The sequence below is a fragment of the Zootoca vivipara genome, chromosome 5 (genome assembly GCF_963506605.1).
Source record: "Zootoca vivipara chromosome 5, rZooViv1.1, whole genome shotgun sequence".
NCBI classification, from domain to species: domain Eukaryota; kingdom Metazoa; phylum Chordata; class Lepidosauria; order Squamata; family Lacertidae; genus Zootoca; species Zootoca vivipara.
Window position 1 is genome coordinate 83189978 of NC_083280.1, and position 25076 is coordinate 83215053.

Here is a 25076-nt window from a genome sequence, read left to right on the forward strand (position 1 = left end):
CTAATAGGTCAGTATCTTTAAGTTGAATCCATTCTTTAATCCACCATATCGCTGCCGCGTCATGGTAACTTTCTAAATCTGGTAGACCATACCCCCCTCTCTGTCTAGAATCTATCATAATTTTGTATCTTACTCTAGGTTTCTTTCCGTTCCAAACAAATTTAGCGATGTCCTTTTTCCAATCTTTGAATATTTTTTTCTGATCCCCTAATATAGGTAAATTTTGAAACAAATAATTCATCTTTGAGGTCACAAACATTTTAATTGCTGATATTCTCCCCAATATAGACAATTTCAACTTGTTCCATACCTCTAGCTTTTGTTTGATTGTTTTCCAAATCTCCTTATAATTTTCTTGTATTAAGTCGATTCCTTTTACAGTTGTTTGAATTCCCAGGTATTTTATTTTTTTTACTATTTTTAGTCCAGTTTTTTCTTGAAGTTCTATTTTTTCTTTCCCCTCCAAATTTTTCACTAAGAGTTTTGATTTTTCAAGATTTATTTTAAAGCCAGCTAGGTCTCCAAATTCTCTTATCTTTTCCATTGCTGCGGGGATGCCCTCGACAGGGTCTTCAGTAGTTACTATTACATCATCGGCAAACGCTTTTACTTTAAATTTTTTCCTTCCAATTACAATTCCTTTAATTTTCTCTTCTTCTCTTATATTTTTTAATAGAATTTCTAAAGTAATTATAAAAAGAATTGGAGATAGGGGGCATCCCTGTCTGGTGCCCCTCATAATGTTAAATTTGTCTGTTAATTTGCCATTTATAGATATTCTGGCTTCTTGCGTTTTATATATTGCCTTGATTGCGTTATCCATTTTCTTTCCTAAATTTAAACTATCTAATGTTTTTGTCATAAAAAGCCATGATACCCTATCGAAGGCTTTTTCCGCATCAATGGAAAGAAGGGCTGCTTTTTTATCTCTTCTGTCCTCTAAACATTCCAGGATATTTACCACTGTTCTGATATTATCTTTAGCATATCTTCCCTTTATGAACCCTACCTGATCTTTATGAATAATTTCTTCAAGAATATTATTTAATCTTTTCGCTATTATTTTAGTAAAAATTTTATAATCACTATTTAGGAGTGAAATTGGTCTATAGTTGCCTGGGATATCCAAATCTGCTTGTGGCTTCGGTATTAATGTTATCTGAGCTTCTTTCCATGATTGAGGTATACTACCTCTCTGGAGAATCAAATTCATTAAATCTTTTAACGGATTTAATAATGCTTCTTGTAGCTCCTTATAAAATTCTATTGGGAGCCCATCCGGGCCTGGGGTTTTCCCTTTTTTCATATCTTTAATTGCATTTGTTATTTCCAAGATTGTTATTTCATTGTTTAATTGGCTTAATTTTTCTTTTGAGATCTTTGGTAATTTATATTTCTTTAGAAAATCGTCAATTTGTTGGGGGGAATTTTCTTCTTTTTGATATAAAATTTCATAATATTTTTGAAAGATTTTTAAAATTTCTTCGGTTTTATATATATAATTTCCTTCTGATTTAATTCTATTTATTATTTTTTCATTTTTCCTTTTTTTTATTTGCCAAATTAATAATTTGCCAGGTTTGTTGGCCCATTCAAAGTTTTTATATTTCCAATATTGCAATTGTCGTTCCAATTCTTGATCAATTAGATTTTCAAATTGCATTCTCAATATTTTAACTTCTTGTTCTAACGTTTTATTATACTTTTTATATAGAAGGTTTTGCTTTTTCTTTATCTCTAGCAAGAGTTTTTCTTTGTTTTGTTCTCTGACTTTTGTAATTTTGGCCCCTTGTGCAATAAAATAACCCCGCATTACCGCCTTTGCTGCATCCCAAACAACTAGTGGGTCAACTCCACTATTATTATTAAGTTTGAAATATTCCTTTAATCTTTCTATTGCTTCCTGAGTGATCTTATCATTATTTAATAAAAAAACATTTAACCTCCATTGTCTGTCTTTTTGGTCATTTTTTAATATCATAGTAACCGGGTTGTGGTCTGATAGGATATTTGGTCCTATTTCGGATTTTTGAATCCTTGATGACAATTCTTTCGGGATCCATATTGAATCTATTCTACTCGCAGAGTGGTGTCGGGCGGATATGTGTGTATATTCTTTTTTTAACGGGTTTTTAAACCTCCATACATCTATTAGGTTTAAATTTCCCATTATCTCCATGAATTTTTTTGGTAATTTTGTCTTATTTGTACCTTTCTTTGTACTATTTCTATCTAGTTCTGGGTCAATGACTCCGTTCATATCGCCCATTATTATTATTTTTTGTCCCATATAATTCATCAGATGGCTCTCTAATTTTTTCAAATATTCCATCTTGCTCCCATTAGGTATATAGATGCCCACCCAGTACCAGTGTTCTCCTTCTATCATCGTTCTTACTATTACCGTTCTACCTTCTCTATCTGACCATATCATCTCTGGATTCCATTTATTTTTAATATAGATTACAACTCCTTTTTTTTTTTTCTTATCAGCTGCTATAAACTCTTTTCCTAACTTTTCATTTTTCAAAACTCTCATATGTTTTTTATTAATATGTGTCTCTTGGAGACATATGATGTCCCAATTTTTCTTCTTTAATATATGTTCCACTTTGTTCCTTTTTTTTTTGTTATTTAAACCGTTCACATTCCATGAAATCACTCTCAAATTCATATTTATTAATCGTTACTTATCACTTTAAAAAGAGATAGAAAAAGAGAAGAGAAAAGAAAAGGAAAAAGGCAAAAGAAGAAAAGAAAAGGTAATTACAATTAGTTCTAGAATCATTCAATTTGACTAAGCAGGGTCTAGGCAATTATCTTACTCAATGCATTGAGAAGTGATTCCTTAATTAATTAATACAAATGGTTAATTCTAAAAACTATTATTTAGCTTACAATGTCTCTATCTTAAGTTACATTATCAATTCAGTGATCATTCTTTCGTTTCTCCTTCTTCCTCAATCTCTCCATCCTCGTCTTCGTCTTTGCTGGGGTCATCTGCCTCTTCTTCTTTATCCAATTCAGATACAGATTTTGGTTTTAGTCCACCTAGTTCATTTGAGTAAGTCCTGAAGAATCTGTCCGCTGAGTCTTGGTTATCAAACCTTCTCCACCTCCCTTTAAAAGAGAACGCCATTCCCTCTGGATATTCCCATTTAAAAAAGATTTTCTTCGCTTTCAATGGCTTGGCTAGGAATTGGTATTTCTTTCTTTTGTGCACCAGCCGTGGCGGAATTTCTTTCAGGATGATGATTTCTGTCTCTTCCATTATCAGTTTCTTTTTTCCTTTAAGTTTTAAGACCTTGTTTCTTAACCACATCGATGTAAAAGTAACCAGGCAGTCCCCTGGCCAGTTATTAGCTTTGGCCTTTTTAGAATTAACTCTGAACACTTCCTCTATATTTGATTCAATTTCCTGTTCATCTAAATCCATCCATTCTGCTAGTGCACTTATTATTCTCTTTTCTATATCTTCGTTTACAATCTCAGGTATATTCCGGAACCTCAAGATCTTCTCTCTCATTTTCATCTGCATCATTGCGAGGGCATCCTGTGAGGCTTCCAATGCTGCTTGATGTTCTTCTATATCCTTCTTCATTTTATCAGACTCTTTTTTCCCTTCTCTCTTTTCCTTTGCCATATTTTTCAATGCTGTTTCTAATGCCAAGTTCTTATTCTGTAATTCTTGAATCAATTCCATTGCCTTATCTGTTTTTTCTTCGGTTTTGTGTAGTTGTTCTTTTATTTCCTGTCTATCTACTTCGCCTGAAGTCATCTTCACTTCCATGTTATCCACCTTGCCCTCTATGCTCTTAATTCTTTCATTCATTTCCTTTTTTATCTCTGTGAGATCTTGTTTGATTTTTCCTATGTCATTTTTGAAATCTTGTTTGATCTCTCCTATATCAGATTTAAGACTTAAAATTAATTCTTTGAGGTCCAGTTCATGATCCGCATTTGATGTTCTTCTCTGTTGCCCATTTCCTGAGCCAGATGTCTTTTGTTTATTCATTTTAGCAGTTGATGTGCAATTTCTTGTTTGTCCAGAGGGTGTCGCTCTTTACTTATTTTCTATTGAGCAGTGTCCTTAGCACGGTTATTGTCTTTGTATCCACTTGGAGTCACTGTATCACTATTTACTAAGACCTCTTTAGATTCTTTGTTTCTTGCTGTTTCTTGCTGTCGTCACTTCTGGCTTCTTTGTAGCCTCGCCTGCTTAGTCCTTGATTGATTAAAACGCCGGCGCCATTTTATTTTCACTTCGTCTTAATTTTCCTAGTTGTCACTGCGGGCATGAAAGTGTCCTTTTTATTGAAAAAAAAAATTGCTCCACGCAGTGTCTGTTAGAAAGTTAGATTTGTCTTTCCTCCTTAGCACAGGTTCTTATTTCGCAATGATTAATCAAGCTCTTTAAAACTGTATGCAGACTCCACCAGGTCAGAGTTTAGACGGTTCCTCTGTTTTTGTTCTGTTTTAATTCCCCAGCATAATCATTTCTTAGGCTATCCCTGACGGCGTCTTTTGCAATATGTTACTGTCCTTTTATATTCCTTCCCTCTCCCCACTCGCGCCTTATCTTTATCTTCCGGTTTTAAAGTCCAAGTTAGTGGGGGGGACTCCTCTACGTTTCTTTACTTCCTTTTATTTTCTAACGCCCGGGGTTGTTATTTTTAAAAGGGTTTGATTAAAAGGAGCTTTACCGTCTGTGAACGCGTCAGGCTTCGGCTTCGCGGGCTGTGTTAGATACGTTCTCCGTCGCAGCGCCCAGCTTCTCCCCCTCCTTCAGCTTTTGCGAAGGTTTCCGGGAGAACCTTTGGGGAACAGCCGACGTCTCAGCAGGGGATCGCCTCCCCGGCCTTTTCTGGGGGTCGCTCAGCCTCGCGAACCCCCCCTTCGCCCAGCTTTTTAGCGCGGAGCTGCAGAGCTCCGCTTTTTTGCCTGATCGCGATCCGCGGCCAGAACCGGAAGTCTTAACTGACAGTTTTAGAGGACCAACTTTCCTTCCTCGTGGTATTTCCGTTTGGAATCTTACAATGAGTTTATTTGATTGTTAGAACTGATTCTGAATATGCTTAAATCACCCAGCACCTTACTGGAGGAACCCAGCATGTCTGTACTAGAGATTAGCTTTCATGCAGTTAGATTTTCCCAGCTTTCTCCCCACACCCCTGCAAAATGTCATGCCCTTCACATATCACTTAGCTAACAAATGGCAATAATTTGGATGGAGACGGTGGTTGTTGGAGCTTGGATAAAACAATCTTCTTTTAGTAAGGTCTCTCTACAAAGAATCAAAATCAAGAATTCTCTCTGAAAATATAATAGTAATTCTGAGTAAATTACACATGCTTCCCCCTGCCCCAACACATCAAACTTTAACTTGGGTATATAAGTTTTGCATGACCCCCTTTGTCTTGCATTGGTTTCATTGCAGCCAGTATATTTTCAGCCTCATCCTAAAACTCTGGAAGGGACCACAAGGGTACCCCCCCCACAATCTTTTTCCCAATGTGGGGCTCAAACCCATGGCCCTGAGATCAAGAGTCTCATGCTCTACCAGCTGAGCTAAATGTGTTAAGCACGGCCTGCTGGATTTATTTCCAGATAGGTGTGCATTGAATATCAGCCTAAACATGCATAGAATCAAGTCTGAGCCTGAGTTTTCAAGCTGAGGCCACAGCAGTGTTATTTATAACTTGTTTCGTGAATATATTTGTTGTGAAAATTATTTTGCTTGTTTGAGTGATTGCATAGAAGCTACTCTATCCATGACAACAGATGTTGTTTGTACAAGGAGTACAGATTCAAACTTAAATTTCTGATCTTGATTATTTGCCATTTTCAAAAGCAGCAGGGTGCAGGTGGGTGTCCTGTATGTAATAATTTCAGATAGCTTGAAAATTTGTTGCAGGGGGTCGGAACATTTTTCTCTAGAAGCAATGTATATATCTTAAGCCAGTATATTTCCATGAACCTCTGGTTGAGTTTAGCAAGTGCTTAATATGGGTTTGTAAAAACCACTTACCTAGTTAATTAGGGTAAATATTTTCACCAGGCAGGAAAACTTTATTTTGGAGGGGGGTGGTTTTTTTATTTTATTTTAAGGAAAACTAATCTCTGCAGGTGACTATTATAGGCATGAGTCATTATTTATAAGACATTAGCTGTTGTTCTTGTTGGGGACAGCTCCCCCCCCCCCCCCGGTGTGTGGAAATCTGAACAAGTTTATTCTTTCAGTGGAGTTGGGCATGTTCATCCATCCCTGTGCTGAGGGTGCCTGGAAAAGAAATTTAGCATATTGTGGTCTACTCGTTTGAGAATTTACCAAGGTTAAAGACCTGTTGAAGAATGAACAAAATTATTGCAACATAATGTTTGCACATAAAGCTCATATCTTAACTCGTACACATTAATGTACGGTACATATTCCTTCTCTTTCTCTTTCACACACACACACACACACACACACACACACACTGCAGAGGAGTGTTCTGACCGCTAGATGGCCAGTCTAGGAGATCAGAGGGACAAGGACCAAAGAGTGTAACTGTAGCATCAGATGTGTCATGTTTCCCCAAGTGGATCCGGAGTACTGTATTTGCTTCACATCTTCACGCTTAGATATGTAGTATCTTCTGCCCAGGCTCTTATATACTCCACCCACAGCTATCAGAGGATAGGTTGCTTAGACCTCCTTTCACACCCGTAGTTGTGGGCCGTATGAGAGGATGGGACCATTGTTATGGTTACAATAGATTACAATCTGTAGAATCTTTTTCTCTCTAGCAGCAACATACTCAGAAAGAATAATATGGCTATGTGCTTCTGTACTCACTATCACCAATTATACTCTGGTTGAAATGAAAGGCAGGCTAGGTCTTACTGCATTATGAAACAACTGTACTTCATTGCACTCAAGCAGAATAACTATATGTATGATTCCCACTGTCTTTCTGAGTTTGGATTATTTAATCTAAATTGGGGCTATTGGAAGTATGGATGGAATTTTCTGAAAATCTTGACATGGAGCTTATCTGTATGGATTTTTCCATGAAGGGGTTTCATTGAATGGTTTTGCTAATAGTACAGCAAACAATTCTTCCATGTTATATGCATTATTATACACATGATACGTATAATATTATGTGCATATATACAGTACTTCATTTTTAAAAAGTATCTTGCATATAAACAGATGCCTACAACAATTAATGTAACTGCATAAAAATACTTAGTGTTAATACTAAATTATGCTGCAGAAATTTAGTCCAGCATGGGGCTTGACTCACACATATTATACATTTTTCACATGCAAGTTTGGATATATAATTTTGTGTATAATTAGCTGGACTTTAAAAAATGAATAAATAAACAAATCCTGATGTATCACAAGTGGCTTGGACATAAGCAGCTGGTTGATGCGAGAGGCAGTCGAATATGGACATGACACAGTTGGGTTGGAACAGTCAAATCCCATGGACAAAGCAGGTTAAAATAGATCCCTCAGACTGCATTCCTGATCTACAGTTGAAAGCTGTGGCTATTGATGCCTTCAAGATGGGAGGGGACTTCTCTTGTCAAACCATTGGACAGCAGAAGAACAATACTGGAGTAGCATTTCAATCTCTCACTTTGCCGAGATATCTCAGAAGAACCGTTGAAGCAAGATTCAGTCAGGCATAGCTTCACATGCAGCTGTAGAGTATGCATCACCCCAAAACAGGGTTAAGACACCAGTGAAATGTTTTATGTCACCACACTGCAATTCCCAGGATCCTCTGCAAGAAGTGATGTCTGTTACATTGGTATAACTAAAATAAATTATGTAGGGCAGATACATTCTTCAGCCACTTGAAGAGGTATGTAACAAGCTTTTTAAACACCAAGTGGATTGCTAATTCAACATTACAGCAGAAACAAAACTCATAGGAGCAAACTATTCCAGAAAGATTTGTTTTGTCGCTAATTAAATTGCAACTTGCATTGGCAAGCTCTCTGTATGTCTGTTGGTCTGCTTGCTAGGCATACACACACATATACCCCCTAATTAAATTCAAATACACAATCCAACTAACAGATGGGAGTGTCTTTCTTGTGGATTTGCCACTGACTAGAATGCTTCAAAAATGAGAAAGTAAATGGAAGGCTGGGGCTGCATACACACTAAACTGATTGTAGCACAAACATGTAGTTTTCCCCCAATCCAGTTTCATTCAAGCTCATCCAAATTTGAAAACCCTCCCCTTGATTAGGTTATCCATGCCTTTTCTTCCCTGCACATGCCTCAGGTGAATGAAGGAGGAAGTGGTGATTGCAATTTTGATATATGCCCACCCACAGCATCATTGGGCAGGGGTGGATAACCCACCCACGATTGTCAGAACCACCTACATCTGTTTTTAAATGGACATATTGAGGGGAAATGCAGACTCAAATCTGCAATGTGCTTTTATTTTCAGAGTGAAACCAGTTTCTCAAGAAGTGCTTTTCAGGGGCAAAAAAATATGCAGTAGATCTAGATTGTATGTGGACTATGTAGGGGGGGAAACAGCAAGTACCCAGCCTTAATGGATTCTATAATAAAATGTTGTTTGTACACAGCCTTGACATTTTTTCTGCAGATTAGCAGGGAAAGTTGAACATACTGTATAGCAGTAGAAGTACAGCATGATCCTATTTTTCAATTTTGCATGGAATTAAGGCCATTGAGTTGAGTGGGCTTGTGGCCAGGGAAGCGTGCATGGAATTCCACTCTACATCAGCTGTCTTATGCAAGGCATACTTACCAGAAGTAGATCCCACAATATTCAATGGGGTTTACTCCCAGGTCAGTGTGCATAAGGTGGATGCTTTGTGCTGCAGTTCTAACTCCACTTAACCTGAGAGTAAATCCCATTGAATGCAATAGGATTTAATTTTGACCAAACATTCATAGCATCTAACCTGCTTATGTGGGCAAGAAATGTATTGTGCAGTTTCATGTAAATATCCATCCTATCAGGGTTCCATTCTTTGTGTTCCTTCCTTACATTGCCCTTGACTTTTTCTTACTTCTCTGGGTTATCTAGCACACTAAAATGAAGAAGAAATTGCTTTAATTTGCTTTCCAGATGAGCAGTTGCCCTGATCTGCTGCACTGTTTTGGGTTTCTTTTCTTTTAATGCTCTTTTTGAGAGTAGGTGTTAAACCCAATGGGGCTTACTTCTGAGATGATCGATTCAGGACCATTTTTTATTCTGAATTAATTAATCCAGAACAAAATTGCCCCTGGCTCCATCTGTGATCAACTAGCTCGGCTCTGCACCGGCATGCAACACCCCATGCAGATTATTTCCCAAGGGAATGCCTTCCTCAACAGTTTTGCCCACCCGCTGCCTTAGCACCTCACACTCTTCCCATCTTACTCTAGGTATATTATAAAGCCTCCACCAATGTGGTTTGGCCAGGTTCTCTGACCCTGAACCACAGAGGGTCACCTTGACCATGTCAGCAGATGTTTTCTTTGTGACCTTAGTGATGTAGGAGCAGCTGCGTGAGCTGGCTCTCCATGGCTGCCGAAGTATCAATTAATCATTGCGATGCACCAGAATCAACAAAAGAAGAACACCATTTCTACCTGAGAAATGGATTTCCTCTTCTTCTTTCAGCTCACCCGTCCTTTTAGATAGCACGGCTGCTTCAGATTATACAAGAACAGCCTGCTCTGTCAAAATGAATAGTAAAGCATTATTCAAATGGGGGCATAAAATTAGAATGAAAGGGCTCTGATGAGGATACAAATCTGGATAAGAAGACGGCTGAATCTGTTGGCGATTTGGATTTTACAAGCATCTTTGTAAATCATTTCTACCCAGCTGACGTGCACAGAGCAGAAAAGTTGTACACCAAAGAACTAATGTTTTTCTTTCGTTAGACAAAAACAAAATAATGCAAGGCCTAGTTAGCTTTTCTGTGGACTGTGCCTTCATGGAGCTTCAGTGTACCATATATAATAACTGTTATCCCCACTTCAGAAAGTGTTATTACACAGCTGAATGATGGCTTGAAGAACAGAGGTTCTCTTTCTTTTGTTTTTCCCCTCCACCTCTCTGGGGAGTTAACTGCTAATTATTCCCTGCCTTGTCTTGCAGTCAGTCTGCCCTCAGACAATGCATTCAGAAACTATGCAGGCAGCAATCCTGAAACACATATGCCCGTGAAAGGAACTCTGCCAAAAAAATGCATTCAGGATAGCAACAGCCATTTTGTAAATGTTTGTGGCTGATAGCCAATCCAGGATATTGTGGAAGCCACAGGGCTTTTGCAGGATGAGACCCATGGGAACTGGCTAGATCGGAAGGATGGGAGGAAAGAGAGGCATGCATGAATATTAAATCAGTGGGGAGCAGCAATTTCCTAAACCTACTAATTCTGGGATTCATCTGATATCATGAGATGAATGGGAATAGCTCAGTGGTACGGAGAACATCTGGTTTACACACATACGGCCCAGGGTGAGTCCCTAGCACAGGCATCCAGGGCCGTCTTAACCATATCTGGTGCCCCCCCCCTGTGAGTGAGGCGGGCAGGAGGGGCACGCGGGGAGCTGAGAGGCGTGGAGTAGGCAGCCCCAAGCTCGCGCTCCCTGCACGCCTCTGGAGAGCAGCCTTAAGCCGCTCAAAAACTGAGAGGCGCGGAGGAGGCGGCCCCAGGCTCCTGCTCCCCGTGCAAAGCTCCGGAGGCGCGCGAGCCTTTAAAGTTCCTGAACCATGGTCATTTCTCTTGAATGAATTTACTTTATTCGGTCACAGACGAGCATAAGCAAAACATTTAAATAAATAGCATAACAATATGAATCTAAGCAAATAATTATTAAATAAATGGGAGCAAAAACCAACCACAGATTAAAACATATACATAAAATACTTGATTAAGCATAAATAATGGGTGAATAAAAACTAATAAGTGGTATTAAAAAAGATTCGTTAAAACGGCTATATGGGATGGGGCTGAATGATAGCCATTTAATGATATGTCATCCCTGGTCCAGGTTTCCTGAATGAAGATGATGTGATATTGTGATAGAAAATCAGTGAAGCAAGTATTCCTGATAGATGCAGCCCATCTGGCTACATTCCAGGTTAGGAGGGTGACCTTATGCTGGCCTGTTGACTGTCAGTCCCTCTTTCCCTCATGGGATAGTTGGGGGGCTGTTAGTTCCTTCTATGCCTTTGGAAGTATTAGGGTGGCATGTGCTGCAAAGGGGGGATTGTTGGCTAGCAAAGAGCTACCTTCCTGAGCAGGGACCTCGTTTGTCCTGTTCTGCCAGAGATATAGTGGAGAAAACTGGTCCTCCTGTGTAAGGGTGCGTATCTGGGTACCAGTTGGATCGTGAGTTTTGGAGGCATTAGGCAAAATTCCAGCCTGGGTACTATTGAGTGGTTTCAACTGTCTGTCGGCGACATGGGGTTCCTTGAAGCTTATTAGCATGAGAGTGTCAGGGTTGTCAGACTCCCCCTCTTCATCACTGTCGCTTGGGCAGAGATCAGACAGTTGCACATGTGGCCTTCTTCGTGATGGAGAGCTGTTAGGTGTATTTGAATGTTGTGTTTCCAGCTCCTGTGTCTTTACATCTAGAGTTGAAATTTCAGACTTTATGCTTACTAATCTCCTCTTCTAGTTCTAACTCAGAGTTTTATCCTCCCCCTTCGTGCGACTGCCATTTCTGTTACTTGATTTAGTTTCACTTTTCAACATTAACTTTGATTCTCTGCCAGAGATCAGCTGTCTCATTGTTTCGTCCTTGAAGACCCTTATCGGGTGAAGGGAGTGACTCCACCATAAGGTGTTTTTCATCTGCATAAGTCGGGAGGACTGGTTTGCTAAAAGTCATAAGTAAATGTTTAGTATTTCTTATGCTGGGCAGAAAGTGGAATTTTTTCCAGATCTACTTTTTGATAGTGGCAGTTCAGAAGCTGGGATAAGGATGTCATAATTGCCCTGCGATTCATCCATCTGTGCACATTGTGGTGAATCTCGAGCAATATCTGATTCTTTTGGAGGACTTGGCAAGACCTTATTACATCCAGGACTCAGGTTGGTGGCTCAATTGACGCCGCTGTGCCTTGTCATCCTTTTAACCCTTTGAGAGTTTGCGGGGGGGAGCACATGTCCAGATTTTCCTCTATGTTAACAAGTTTGGTCAAAATTTCATTCAGTCTTTGAAGAACTAAGACCATGGTTTCTGCCAACATTATGCAAATTTCTTGGTAGGTATGTAGGTTAGAAATCAGTTGAATACAAGCTCCTCCACTCTTGTTCTAGGGAGATAGGTGGGCCAGCATTTGGGATAGGGGAAACCCCTCTTGTTCCTATCCTCTGTGTCGGATCATCTCCTGGGGCCCCCAAAGGGGAGGGGGTTCCCGTGACATCATTACTTATGATTTGTTCGGTTTCCGAGCTGGGGATGAAAGTGTCGATTTTCAGGGCTTCTCTGCTTTAAATGATTTGTGAGTCCCATTTATGCTGTTTGGGCTATTCCTGCCTCGTTTTTTCCTTCTGGCAGACATTCCAATGGAGTTAGCAGAGTTCTATCAAGCCATAGCCCAGTCTTCGCAGCAATGTGTTAGTCCAAATTTCTAGCCAGTAGACAAAGCTGGAAATCAGTCACAGAGGCAACTTTATCGGGTGTCCATTGTTGTGGTAAGTCAGGTTGAGCAGTAAAACAATAAAAGAGTAAAAAAATAAACTACACAGTAAAACAATAAACTAAAACAAGGAGAGGCGATAAGGCAGCCAGTAATACGTTAAAATGTGAGATTAGAATCAAGAAGTGGCTAAAAACTACTTTAAAACTTAATTGAAGCAGGAGGCCCTGACGAGGCTGCTGCCTCCGTCGCCATCTTAGAACTACTCCCGGTCATTTCTCTTGTTGCCTCGAAGGCAGATAGAGATATGTGTCTGTTTTCATGGTGGGAATGTAGCCTCTCAAACAAAGGTACACCCATTGTTCCGCTGAAAAAGGTTCCCCACTGCAGGTCTTAAGCTATGTAACTGCCAGTCTCCTTCACAGATTGTGTGCCTAAACACTTTTGTTAATGGAGATTGTTTTGTTGACATTTTTTTAACTTTTTTTTTGAAGAAGGGAAGCATCATTGAGAAATTGTCTACCAATACTTCTCCAAAGGGAAAATGATGTGAAGGGTTCTGAGTGTGGCGGTTCAATTCTCCATTCTCTGATAGGTTCAGGGTGACTACCAGATATCAGAGAACTGATACAGTGGTACCTTGGGTTACAAACACCTTGGGTTACAAACACCTTGGGTTACAAACACTTTGGGTTACAAACTCCGCTAACCCAGAAGTAGTACCTCGGGTTAAGAACTTGACTTCAGGATGAGAACAGAAATCGCGCACCGGCAGCAGTGGGAGGCCCCATTAGCGAAAGCGCGCCTCAGGTTAAGAACAGTTTCAGGTTAAGAACGGACCTCTGGAACGAATTAAGTTTGCAACCCGAGGTACCACTCTACTGCTCTGCTGGATACCCCTCTTCCTATTTGCACTTGGTTCCCTAAATCCTTTCATTTGTAATTCTGAGAGATTTCTGTAGGGAGAGAAAGAAAAAGAAAAAAGCCAAAAACTTTTGATTTTAAGCATTTTATTTGTTCAGGTCAATTAAGCAAAATAGAAAATGCACATCTGACTGAGTTATTTTCCTAAGTGGTTGATTTGGCTAAGCAGTTATATAAATGCAACTAATTGATTTAGGGAGCCGAGTGGAAATATTTGTTTCAGATAGGATTCTTTTTAAGCCTCTCAAAACTCACTTGGTGCTCCTCACACTGTTTCAGGTATCTTGCATTAAAATGGGGGCTTGTTGCAAAGATTCACAAGGCCTTTGCAATTTTTAATGACCCTGGACAGTATTTCCTTTTGGGTTTGATTTCCATTCCCCACCAACCCACCCCCGCTACACATAAAGTATTGATTTTTGTCAGTCTAAGGCAAAGCTATGTGTGCTTCTCAGTCTCGGCACGCTAGCAGGAGACAAATGGCAGAGATGTACGCAGCTGTCAAATTGGCTCTGACGTCTGTGAGATATATAAACTGTAAGGAGCTGCCTTAAACCACACTCCATTAAGTTTGTCTAGCATTCTCTGCTTTGACTGGCAGCATTGCTTCAAGGTCTTAAAGAAGAATTTTTTCCCCCAAGTCTGCCTACCTGAGATTTTTTTATCTGGAGAAACCGGGGTCATTGTTCTGCTAAGCATTTGCTCTCCCGCTGAGCTATGTATCCTTTCCAAAGAGAAGCATGTACAATTCAAAACACTCTCTGGCTTGTGAAACTGGCAATTCCATATGATGATATCTCTACACCACTGGTAAAGGTAAAGGTAAAGGGACCCCTGACCATTAGGTCCAGTCGTGACCGACTCTGGGGTTGCGGCGCTCATCTCGCGTTATTGGCCGAGGGAGCCGGCGTACAGCTTCTGGGTCATGTGGGCGGCATGACTAAGCCGCTTTTGGCGAACCAGAGCAGCACACAGAAACGCCGTTTACCTTCCCGCTGTAGCGGTACCTGGTACAAGTGGACGATTTAAAGATATCAGCAAGGCAAGAGATATACAAGATGGACACTCGTGTTCCAGGCCTTTGGATGCTTTGACCTGAGGGTTTGTGACTGGGCAAAGGATATAGGCTAGTGAGAGAGACAGAGCATATTCATTTTTATAATTGATTTTAAATCCACTGGTTGAGCATACGTTGTTATAAACAAAACATTTCCCCTGTGGCTTTTCTATCCCCCCCTTTGAATATTCTATAATCATAGCTCTGTTATTACCAAGCAGTTTTTAGCTCATTCTCATCAAATCCCACATATTTTTTCTTCCTTCCTCTACAAAAACAGTTTTTTAATCCCACTTCTACCCAATGGGGAGTTAACTCTTTAGCTACAGCCTTCTTGCATCCAGCAAGAGATTACGGACCAGTAGCCTGTACTTCTCTTTTACTCAGTTGTGCTAATAATTTAGCAGCTCTGCCTGTGGTATATTGATTAATGTATATTGTGTGTGTGTGTTTGGGCTTGTGCGCCCGCACACACACACACATGCACATACATTTTCAAAATTCTTAGTTTATTATTTATTTAATGAAATTTATACACCGCTTGATTATGAAAGTCCTCAAAGCAGTTTACAAAAAGATGAAACAGTAAAATCAAGGGGGGGAAACCACAGCCCTACTTCAAAACATGCAAAAGTCCAAAAATGAAAACAGATTAAAATTACCTCATCTTTCTAAGCACCTACCTGACTTATATTCCTTGAATGCTTAAAAATCCTGCTATGGCTTATTTTATGATGTCTTAAAATAGGGGAAACAGGGTAGGTAGGCTTGTCTGAACAGGAATGTTTTTTTACAGGTGCCAGAGTCTCAAACCAACAGGTGATCATGCTTACATTTTGTCTGTAGTAAAACCTGTCCGTGATAGTAAATGTGCTGGATAAATGTGAAACCACAAAGAAACTGTTTGTATAAAGCTTTATTTGTATAATTGCCTTCGACATTATAGTATTGTGAACATAGTGAAAAACAAAAAATGTAGCTGACCACTACTCTCTCCAGGAAGTAAGCACCATAAAAAGCAATCTATAGCTGCCTGTTTTGTGAACAGAGTGAAACCTATCCTACATAATTCAGGTCTTTACTGTATTTGATAAAATAGTGTGTATTGGTATTGGTCAGGAATCCCCAAACTTCGGCCCTCCAGATGTTTTGGACTACAATTCCCATCATCCCTGACCACTGGTCCTGTTAGCTAGGGATCATGGGAGTTGTAGGCCAAAACATCTGGAGGGCCGCAGTTTGGGGATGCCTGGTATTGGTCATTACCCACAAATAACGTTGTTTCTGATTTACCCCACAAGGTTCCACCCGCAACCTGTCAGACCCTGTTGTGTTCTGCCTGTAATCTAATAGACCACAAAATGGCATACAAGCCCTAGTTGGGAATCTGCTCTCAAAATGTTTAAAAGTCCTCTTGTCAACAAAGAGGTTTTCCCAAGGTGGATGAAACAGAGCAGTGAGGTGCTTTGACAGGTCTTAGTGAAAAGTGTGTTCTGGAGTTGTGGTCATATTTCTGAGAGCGCCATACCCCAGGGACCAAAAGGCTTCACTTCCTGAGAGGATACGGCCTAGACCCCATAGCACATGGGGGATGTCTGTATGATTCATATTAGGGCGTGGTAGACTGCCTTAGGTTGCAGATGTTAGAACACCATTAAAAGACAGTAAATCGTCCATTATCGTGTTTTATTATTATATTACCACCAGTCGATGCCACCTGGATTTTCTTCCTCAGGCCCACAAATATCTTTGGCAAGCTCTGGTTGTATACATTTCCAGGATTGTCCCCAGTTTTGTCAAGCACTGCAAGCATTATTCATATTTTCGGTAAAGCATAAGGCAATTAAAATGGAACCATAAAATTTCTTGCACTGTTTTCTCATTCCTGTTTGTTTGAATAATGAATGCCTCATCTGTAACCAGTAAAGTGATTGCATTTTCTTCTTCTTCTTCACTTTTGCAGGTTGTCTTAGTCTTCGCTCTTAGTATTGGTGCTCTTGTAATATACTTCATAGATTCGTCAAAGTGAGTATTTTAAGACTATTTCCTGTTCCCTTCCGCCCTCCCCTAAAGCAATTATGAGACTTTGTATTGCTCCATTCATCTACTTCAGCTCAAAGCTTTGTACTCATCACCTGCATACAATAAGAGAAAGGGGGGGCAGACACATGGCACAGTCTCCCAGGCTTAAATTTCAAAGATAATGGGGGAAGATCTTGTGTAATTTTTGCCATATTTTTCATGTTTTGCTGTGGGGCGAGAGAGAAATAATTCTTGTTTTCAGAATATGAGTAATGTAGACACATTTTATTCTTACAGTCAGCAGGTTAAATATCTGTTCACACACATTTTTTAAATTAAATCTAATTTTCCATGGGGTCCCCTCTCCTCCTGTCTTATGCCATGGCATAAGACAGGAGGAGAGGGGACCCCATGGAAAATTAGATTTGTAAGAATTAAAATAATTGTATGTACCCTGGACCAAATTAGACATTCTGGGTAAATGTATGGCTACAACTCAAGAAAGCTACCATTGTAACTAATCCCTCCTGAACTTCCATCATATTGTGATGTTATAACATTCCACATTTTACTGCCATTGGCAATTTATGATGCTGAGTAGGAGCCAGGAATGTGGAACACAGTGACATCGCTACACAGGGCAAGTTCAGCTGACATGAGTGGGAAGGACACAGCCATTTGCAGTATCAGCGGCACTCTGTGGGCATTATCGAAGCCAAACTAGATACTGTGTTTGTCAGGCCAAACCACATACCACCGCAATAACTAGTCTGGTATTGCTAATATAACCTAAATGTCAATGGATGAATTCTGCCATGTTGTTGTTTTTCCAGGTTCTCTTGTGGAATGCAGAATCCTGATAACAATATAACATTTTATTTTATGGTTAGCAATCCCCATTGATGTCAATCAAGTAGGATAAAATTGTAAATGTGTTTCAGAAAGTGCCACTGTTTCATCACAGTGCCTTTCTTTAGTACAGTAACTCAAAAGGATCATTGTGTCTTTATGTACAATTATAAGATTATAATTTATATTTGATCTAACTAATAATCACATCTATAGTCCCACCTGCAAGATGACCTAGCATGGCTACAGTGTTTGCCCAGAATAGCCTTCCCAAACTTGATGTCCTCCAAACGTTGTCAACTGAAAGTCCCATCAACCCCAGCTAGCACAGCCTATGATTGAGGATGATCCCTTCCAACTCTACAATTCTATGACAGAAGTTGGAGTCCAAAGTATCTGGAGGGTACCTGGTTGGGGAAGGCTGTTCCAGATGATTGTGTGCACCAAATATTACTCTTAGTTTTGCTTGCTTCACACACAATCCCCTGAAAGCAAAGCAGCTCCAAGTGTTTTGACTTCAATGGGATCTTCCATTGAACTCAGTGGCATTTATTACTGCTTCAGTTTGGTTGGATCATGCCCGTTGCTTTGTAGGTTCGCGCCTGAGATGTAAATGTAACAAACATCTTGCATACATGTCTCTCATATGGATGTATTTGTCAGAGAGTTAGGATTGGTTGCCCTATAATGTGCGGATGTCTCTGTGTCTGTGTGTGTGCGTGCGCCTGCACATGTATTTCCAGATGTGGTTTGGTACCTTGTAATCTGCTGTGCAAGGCAAAAATCAGGGAAAATCAGGTGCAAAAGCCATGGCACCTCCACAGCATCATGCCTCGTAGTGTTCTCTCAGAGCATTGCAGCAGCCCTTTATGTAGCCCTTGGATTGTATGTGATCTGGTTTTCACTTCGAAGCAGCACATTCAATGCAGTTGAACAAATTACTCTCTCCCAAACTACTTGCCTTTCAGACTTGGCATCCTGATATTGTTCAGTGCCCTTATATCACCCTGGCTGCTGCTTCTTTTGCACCATTTCCCTGTTCCTTCCTTAATTGCCCACACTCTGATCAGGAGAGAAAAGTGGGAGGGCACCCGCCTTGGAGAAAGGAAGGAAGGAAGGCTCTGGGTACATTATTATTGTTATAATTATTCCACTGTGTTTTGAACAGCATTCTTCCACAGGGGTATCCAGAAGCTTAAGGTGTAACAGTGTGCAGACGTGAGCTGGAAATCGGTTGTTTGGGAGTGCCCCAAAAAGGCAAAACTCTGTTGTTGGGCTAAAACATCAACACCCTCTTGCATAGCTTGAGGCCTCCTTTCTTCTCCCTCCTTGCTGTGCTCAGCTTCATCTGTCCTCGCTGCCACTTTATTCTATTGGCTGTGGCAACCTACCTGATTTGAATATTTGTCTGTTATGTCATCATGTCAGATGTATAGTGACATCAGCAACAGAATGATGTTGGTCACCACAGCCCACAGGATTCATCAAGAGTGTGGACAAATGAAGCAAAAGTCAGTGAGTTCAAAGGGTGGGGGGGGTGGCACCAGGGGGGCGGAAACAGCATCAAAACAATGTGAACATGTCCACAACATATGCAAAAAAAAAAATCACCCCTCCGAGAGAAGGCACGTCAACATTAACCCCCCCAAAAGTAACTTGAAGGTATGTAATTAGCTTTGGGGTTTCTCCACCGCCACCACTATGGAGCATGAGCCTAGGCTGACCACTGGTTTAGCTGTGCCATGAAAGATCAGGCATTAGTCAGATATGGGAAGAGCAGGATTGTGACTGGAATGGAATAGTGGTGAAATTATATCCATACCATTCCCTGTGGGCAGGATAAGGGAATTCCCTTATAACACTGGAATGTCACAACCACCTAATATGCAGATTTAATCCATAAATGAGCATTCCAAGACCAAAAATACCAAATACCCCTTTCTGAGTATGGGCAGATGCAGAAATGGCGCACACCAGTGACAATTCCAAGGACTCCCATCTCATTGACACACATGGGAAAGAGACAAAGAGAAGGAGAGTAAGATAGAAGGAACACAGGGCCTCATTAGCTAACTTGGGTCTGGCTGATTCTGCAGTACGCCTATGTGTGGCAGGAGGGGAAGTCTCCTATGACTAAATTTGCACTGCTGTAAGAGAATACTTGCCTTTCTCCTGACTATTGTTCATTTTTTATGTCAGAGCTATTGTGAACTACAGTACAGCTATTTTATTTTGAGCAGTGTTAATCTTTAGTCACTTTCTTTAAAAAAACATTTCACTTTTTAAAACAGTATTCTTATACATTCACATCATTTTCAGTTTTTACACTCCTGAGATTATTTAGATCCATCAGGCTTACCCCCACCCCCACCCCTGGTTTCCCATTTTTCCCTATATTTTTTGCAAATCTTTGGTCACTTTCTGTTGTTGCGTTATCTGATGCCTTTGAATGGAAAGAAGCACAACATGAGGTTCAGCTACTCCAAATTTGCTGTTCCCAGGGCTTGCTCAGAGCGGAGAGCGGAGTGCCCTAAATCATAATAACAATAATCATTTTGGCTGCGGAAAACCAGGCAGGTGGGCATCCCCAGTGCTCAGGATGCAGTGTCTGCTGGCCCATCCTCTTAAGGCTGCTGCAGAAAGGCAGCTTCTGGCAGCCTCCATAGCATGTTGCAGAATATGTTCTCACACTGTGGGTGCCAAAGACAGTTGCTGTGGGGAGGCGGTGTGGGGCCCTTTGGAGAAGGGCTGCAGCTCATACAAACATAAGAACAGCCCTGCTGGATCACATCAATGGCCCGTCCAGCCCAACATCCTATTTCCCAAAGTATCCAATAGCCTTATTCTCCATGAATTTGTCTAAACCCCTTCTAACACTATCCAAGTTGGTGGCCATTGCTGTATGTCATGGGGGGGGGAATTCTGTGGTCCAGCTATTTAAAGAAATACTTAGTTTTGACTGCCCTGAATCTGCCAGCGTTCGTCTTCATTGTATGATTCCGGGTTCTGGTATTATGAGAGAGGGAGGATTTTTTTTTAAATCCACTTTCTTCACATGATGCCTAATTTTATACACCTCTTACCATGTTTTCTTTTACACCCATTTTTGTTCTAAAATAACAAATCCCTAACCTTTCCTGATACAGGAGTTGTTCAGTCTCGTTATGATTCCTGTTTCCTTTGCTGAAGCCTTCTCAGCTCTATGATAGAAATAATAAATAATAATAATATAATAATAAATTTTTATTTATACCCCACCCTCCCCAGTCAAAACCAGGCTCAGGGCGGCTAACACCAATATAATTACAATAAAACATAAAAATCAATTAATTAAAATACAGATTAAAATACAGTATTAAAATTTAAAATGCAGCCTCATTTTAAGTAGTCCATAAATCCAAACCATGAGGGAGGAAAAACACAGGGGTCAGACTAAGTCCAGCCCAAAGGCCAGGCGGAACAGCTCTGTCTTGCAGGCCCTGCGGAAAGATGACAAATTCCGCAGGGCCGTGGTCTCCTGTGAAAGAGTGTTCCACCAAGTTGGGGCCAATACTGAAAAGGCCCTGGCTCTACTAGAGGCCAATCTAGCCACCTTATGGCTCGGGATCTCCAGAATATTGTTGTTTGTGGACCTTAAGGTCCTCCGCGGGGCATACCAGGAGAGGCAGTCCCGTAGGTACAAGGGTCCCAAGCCGCATAGGGCTTTAAAGGTCAAAACCAGCACCTTAAACCTGATCCTGTACTCCACCGGGAGCCAGTGCAGCTGGTAAAGCACTGGATGAATGTGATCCCGCGGCCGGGATCCCGTAAGGAGCCTCGCCGCGGTATTCTGCACCCGCTGGAGTTTCTGGGTCAGCTTCAAGGGCAGCCCCGCGTAGAGCGAGTTACAATAATCAAGCCTGGAGGTGACCGTCGCATCGATCACTGTGGCCAGATCAGGGCGAGAGAGGTAAGGGACCAACTACTTGATATGGCGGAGATGGAAAAATGCCACCTTAGCTGTGGCTGCAACCTGCACCTCCCTGGAAAGGGAGGCGTCAAAGGTTACACCCAAATTCTTGACAGAAGGTGCTGGCACTAATTGAGCCCCTGCAAGAGATGGGAGTTGGCCCCCCAACCCCATGTCGTCCCGACCCAGCCAGAGGACCTCTGTCTTCAAAGGATTTAGCTTCAACCGGCTCCCACGTAGCCATCCAGCCACAGCTTCGAAGCACTTGGTGAGTGTGTCCGGGGCCGAGGCAGGGCAGCCATCCATCAACAGATAGATCTGGGTGTCATCTGCATATTGATGACAACCCAGCCCAAAACTCCAGACAATCTGGGCAAGGGGGCGCAGAAAGATATTAAAAAGCATCGGGGAAAGGATTGCGCCTTGTGGGACTCCACACACCAAGGAATGTGGTTGAACACCTTATTCAAAGTGTGGTTGGGCCATTGATTTGTGGCGGCGTTATGATATTGACAGTTATATTTACAGTTCCTTTCTGAATGTCCCTCAGCATGGAATTCAGCTTCTTCACCGACAGAAACTCTATTTTTTCTGTTTTACTGAGAAGCTCTGTTTTATGCTGAGAAGCTCTTGAATCTTGAATGTTTACCGCAGGCATCCCCAAACTTCGGCCCTCCAGATGTTTTGGACTACAATTCCCATCTTCCCCGACCACTGGTCCTGTTAGCTAGGGATCATGGGAGTTGTAGGCCAAAACATCTGGAGGGCCGCAGTTTGGGGATGCCTGGTTTACCGCAAGGCACCACTGCACTGCAGAATAATTGTGTGTGTTTGTGCTCCAGGACACACACACTTGTTTTATGCGGGGCACTGGCCAGACAAGTTAAGCTATCTCCCTTTTTGGAGTGAGTGTGTGTCTTGAACTTGAACCAGTGTTGGCAGGTTTCAGGCTTGCATGAACTACTCTCTCTCTCTCCCCCCCCCACAAACCCAGTGGATCACCAAGCATTTGCTCTGTTTCCATTGGCAGCAGCTAGACTCAAATCAAGACATGGGATTGGAGGTTTGTTGGAAGCATTTTGGTTGTACCACCTGGCTTCATGAATTGCTGCTTGGTTGACAATTTATGTGTGCAATTTGATGAGATCACCCAGCAGTGAAGGGTTTGTGCCTAAAGGTTCCCTTTAGGTCCCAACCAGATGTGATGGTCCAGTAGAAACTCAGCAAACTTCTTGTTTCTGCTGCTACTTTGGAACGGCCAGAAAAGAGGATGGCAGGCCACCGTAAGTGGCCAGTTGGCTTGTGTTGTGAAGGGGTAGACTACTATTGTGCGGGCAGCATCTCTAACTCCATTTTCAACAAACTTTTGTAAAATGATTTGGATTCATCTCTTGTTTTATTCTGGCCAAATCCAGTGCCGATTGCACTAGAAGCTCCGGGTGTTGCTTTGTAGTACAGCAGAGTTATTGCTGATAACTGAATTGTTTTGAAGAGCCTGCTTGCTTTGGGAGTCCTAGCCTGTGGGGTTTCAGAAACTCTTTGATTAAAGCATTTAATTTCCCCTCCTTCAGATAAGGATCTTTCCCTAATAATAAGAGATGCCTCTGGGATAGCTTGAACTTTATATGGGTTTCTTACTCAGTGCTTTACATCCGTTCCTAGTCTTGCTCTTCACCTTCTGAAAATAGGAGAACAGTGAATGAAAGCTCATATTAAAGGGAGGGAAGCCATCTTGAAGAATGTCAAGCTAAGTTGCTATTGGTATCCACACACCCTTTCCTTTACAGTATATGGGGGGATTGCCATCACTAGCAACACAGAAACACTGTGCTCAGCACTCTGGAGGGAGACAGTCCAGCTCGATTTCTCACATTAAGGGCTGTGCAGAGGTCTATTAGGGCGGTGTACAATCAAAGTGAGTGAAATATTATCCTATTAAAATTCCCAGTGAAGTCTGCTGTTTTGTAAAGTAATGCCAAAAATTTCACGCTGGCACACTTCACCAAGTCTACATTTTGATGGGTGAAAAAGTAGGGGAAGTCAAGAAGAAGGGAAAGAAAAAGCCAGGAAAAAGCAGAAAAGCCAGTAAAGAAGAGCACCTGTAATGGAAAATAAAAACAATAATGGAAAATGAAAGCAATAATGACCAATATAATCTTGTGCAGAAGAATGGAAGTGTGATAATTAATAAGTATGTTGCAAACACTTGGTCACGTTTCATAAACAGTAGCAAAACCATGGACTGCAAATAAAACGTTTTGAATGTGTTGCAAAGTGCAGTATACAATTGTGACACTAGATGGCAACTGTGAGCTATAGCAAATTCAATGCATTTTTCAAAACAATAAAAAAAACATTTTCACAAAGTTTTTAACTTTGATTCCACCTATGTAGTCATATGTTGTACAAAAGTATCACCTGCCAATGAAAAGGCAAAAAAAATATGAAGTATCACAGAATGTTGCAAATGATCCATACATGACAGTCTTCTTGTCCAATGACAGCAGAGGTTTCTGCCCATGGAAGGCAAGTCAGCTAACCTGTTTTCTCAGGTTGCAACCACAGGCATGGAAAATAAGGCTTATAGCTATCTTGACTGGTACATATTCCTGCTTGTTGGCCCCTTTGATTGATGCCGAGTACTAGGTGGCTTCTTCCGATTTGCAGTACTAATTGTAAAATAGTGGAAGCTGCAACTCCATTTCATTACAGGTTAAAATTAATTTGGAAGGGCTTTCCCCTTTTCTTCTGTTTCTTTGCTTTAAAATACATGTTTTTATCAGTGGCTGTCTCAGGGAATCTTTTGAGTATTTAAGAAATTCATCTATCCTTTTCAAGGCTCATTGTTGAAGTCTTTACTTCCTTTTGTTTACATTCCTATGGTGTTGCTCAGGTCAAAGCCAGCTTATGCATGGTGCAGAATCTGATCCTGCAGCTGATTAGAAGTATCATATGTCTTTTCAGTGCACCTTACAGGTTATTGTAAAAAGTTACAGCTGTTCATATATGACCCAGTGACCTCGGCCAGCACGAACCAATCCTATTCTTTTGCCATTGTTTTTTTAAAAAAAATTGCAATAGTACAGTGCTTTATATTACATCTGGGTATCCTATTAAAACATCATGTAGCATTTGGCTTTGACTGATTTATGCTACGTATGTTATCTCCAGTGTTTTGCTTTGTTTGTTTGTTTACAGTATTGTGTTCTTTTTATATAAGAAATGTGGAACCTGTGACCTCCAGGTGTTATTTGACTCCAGCTCCCATCAACCCCAGTCAGTATGACCAGTGGTGAGAACTGATTGAAGTTGCAGACCAGCAGCATATGGAGGGCCACAGACTCCCCATCCCTGAGAGAGGGGCATATCCCCCATATTTTATAAGAGTTCCTTACCCAATGAGCGCATGGCCAGTCCTCATTTAGATGTTTTTGGGATTATCCCGAAACTTATTCTTGTAGTTCTGCAAACCCTAGGGTTCCCTCAAGCTTGCTGATCTTGTGCATGATGGAGCCATTTTCAGTGCCTAAGGACTGGCACTCAGAGATACATGCTGTTTCTGTGCTGCATTTTGGTTCTAAGAGTGCCTTCACAAGCCTTCCTTATTCATCATCCCCCCCCCCCCGGTGGGAAATGATTAGTTGTG

At 41.1% G+C, this 25076-nt stretch overlaps 1 protein-coding gene across 7 annotated transcripts in view; it reads left to right on the plus strand.

Annotated features, from left to right (window-relative positions):
- The window catches only part of LOC118096077 (calcium-activated potassium channel subunit alpha-1), a 550308-nt gene that overhangs the window by 229177 nt on the left and 296055 nt on the right, over positions 1 to 25076 (plus strand). For all 7 annotated transcript variants that reach the window (XM_060275029.1, XM_060275027.1, XM_060275028.1 and 4 more), the window contains exon 3: positions 16574 to 16635. In XM_060275029.1, coding sequence (XP_060131012.1) covers positions 16574 to 16635 — 62 coding nt within the window. The remainder of the gene's footprint in view (positions 1 to 16573; positions 16636 to 25076) is intronic.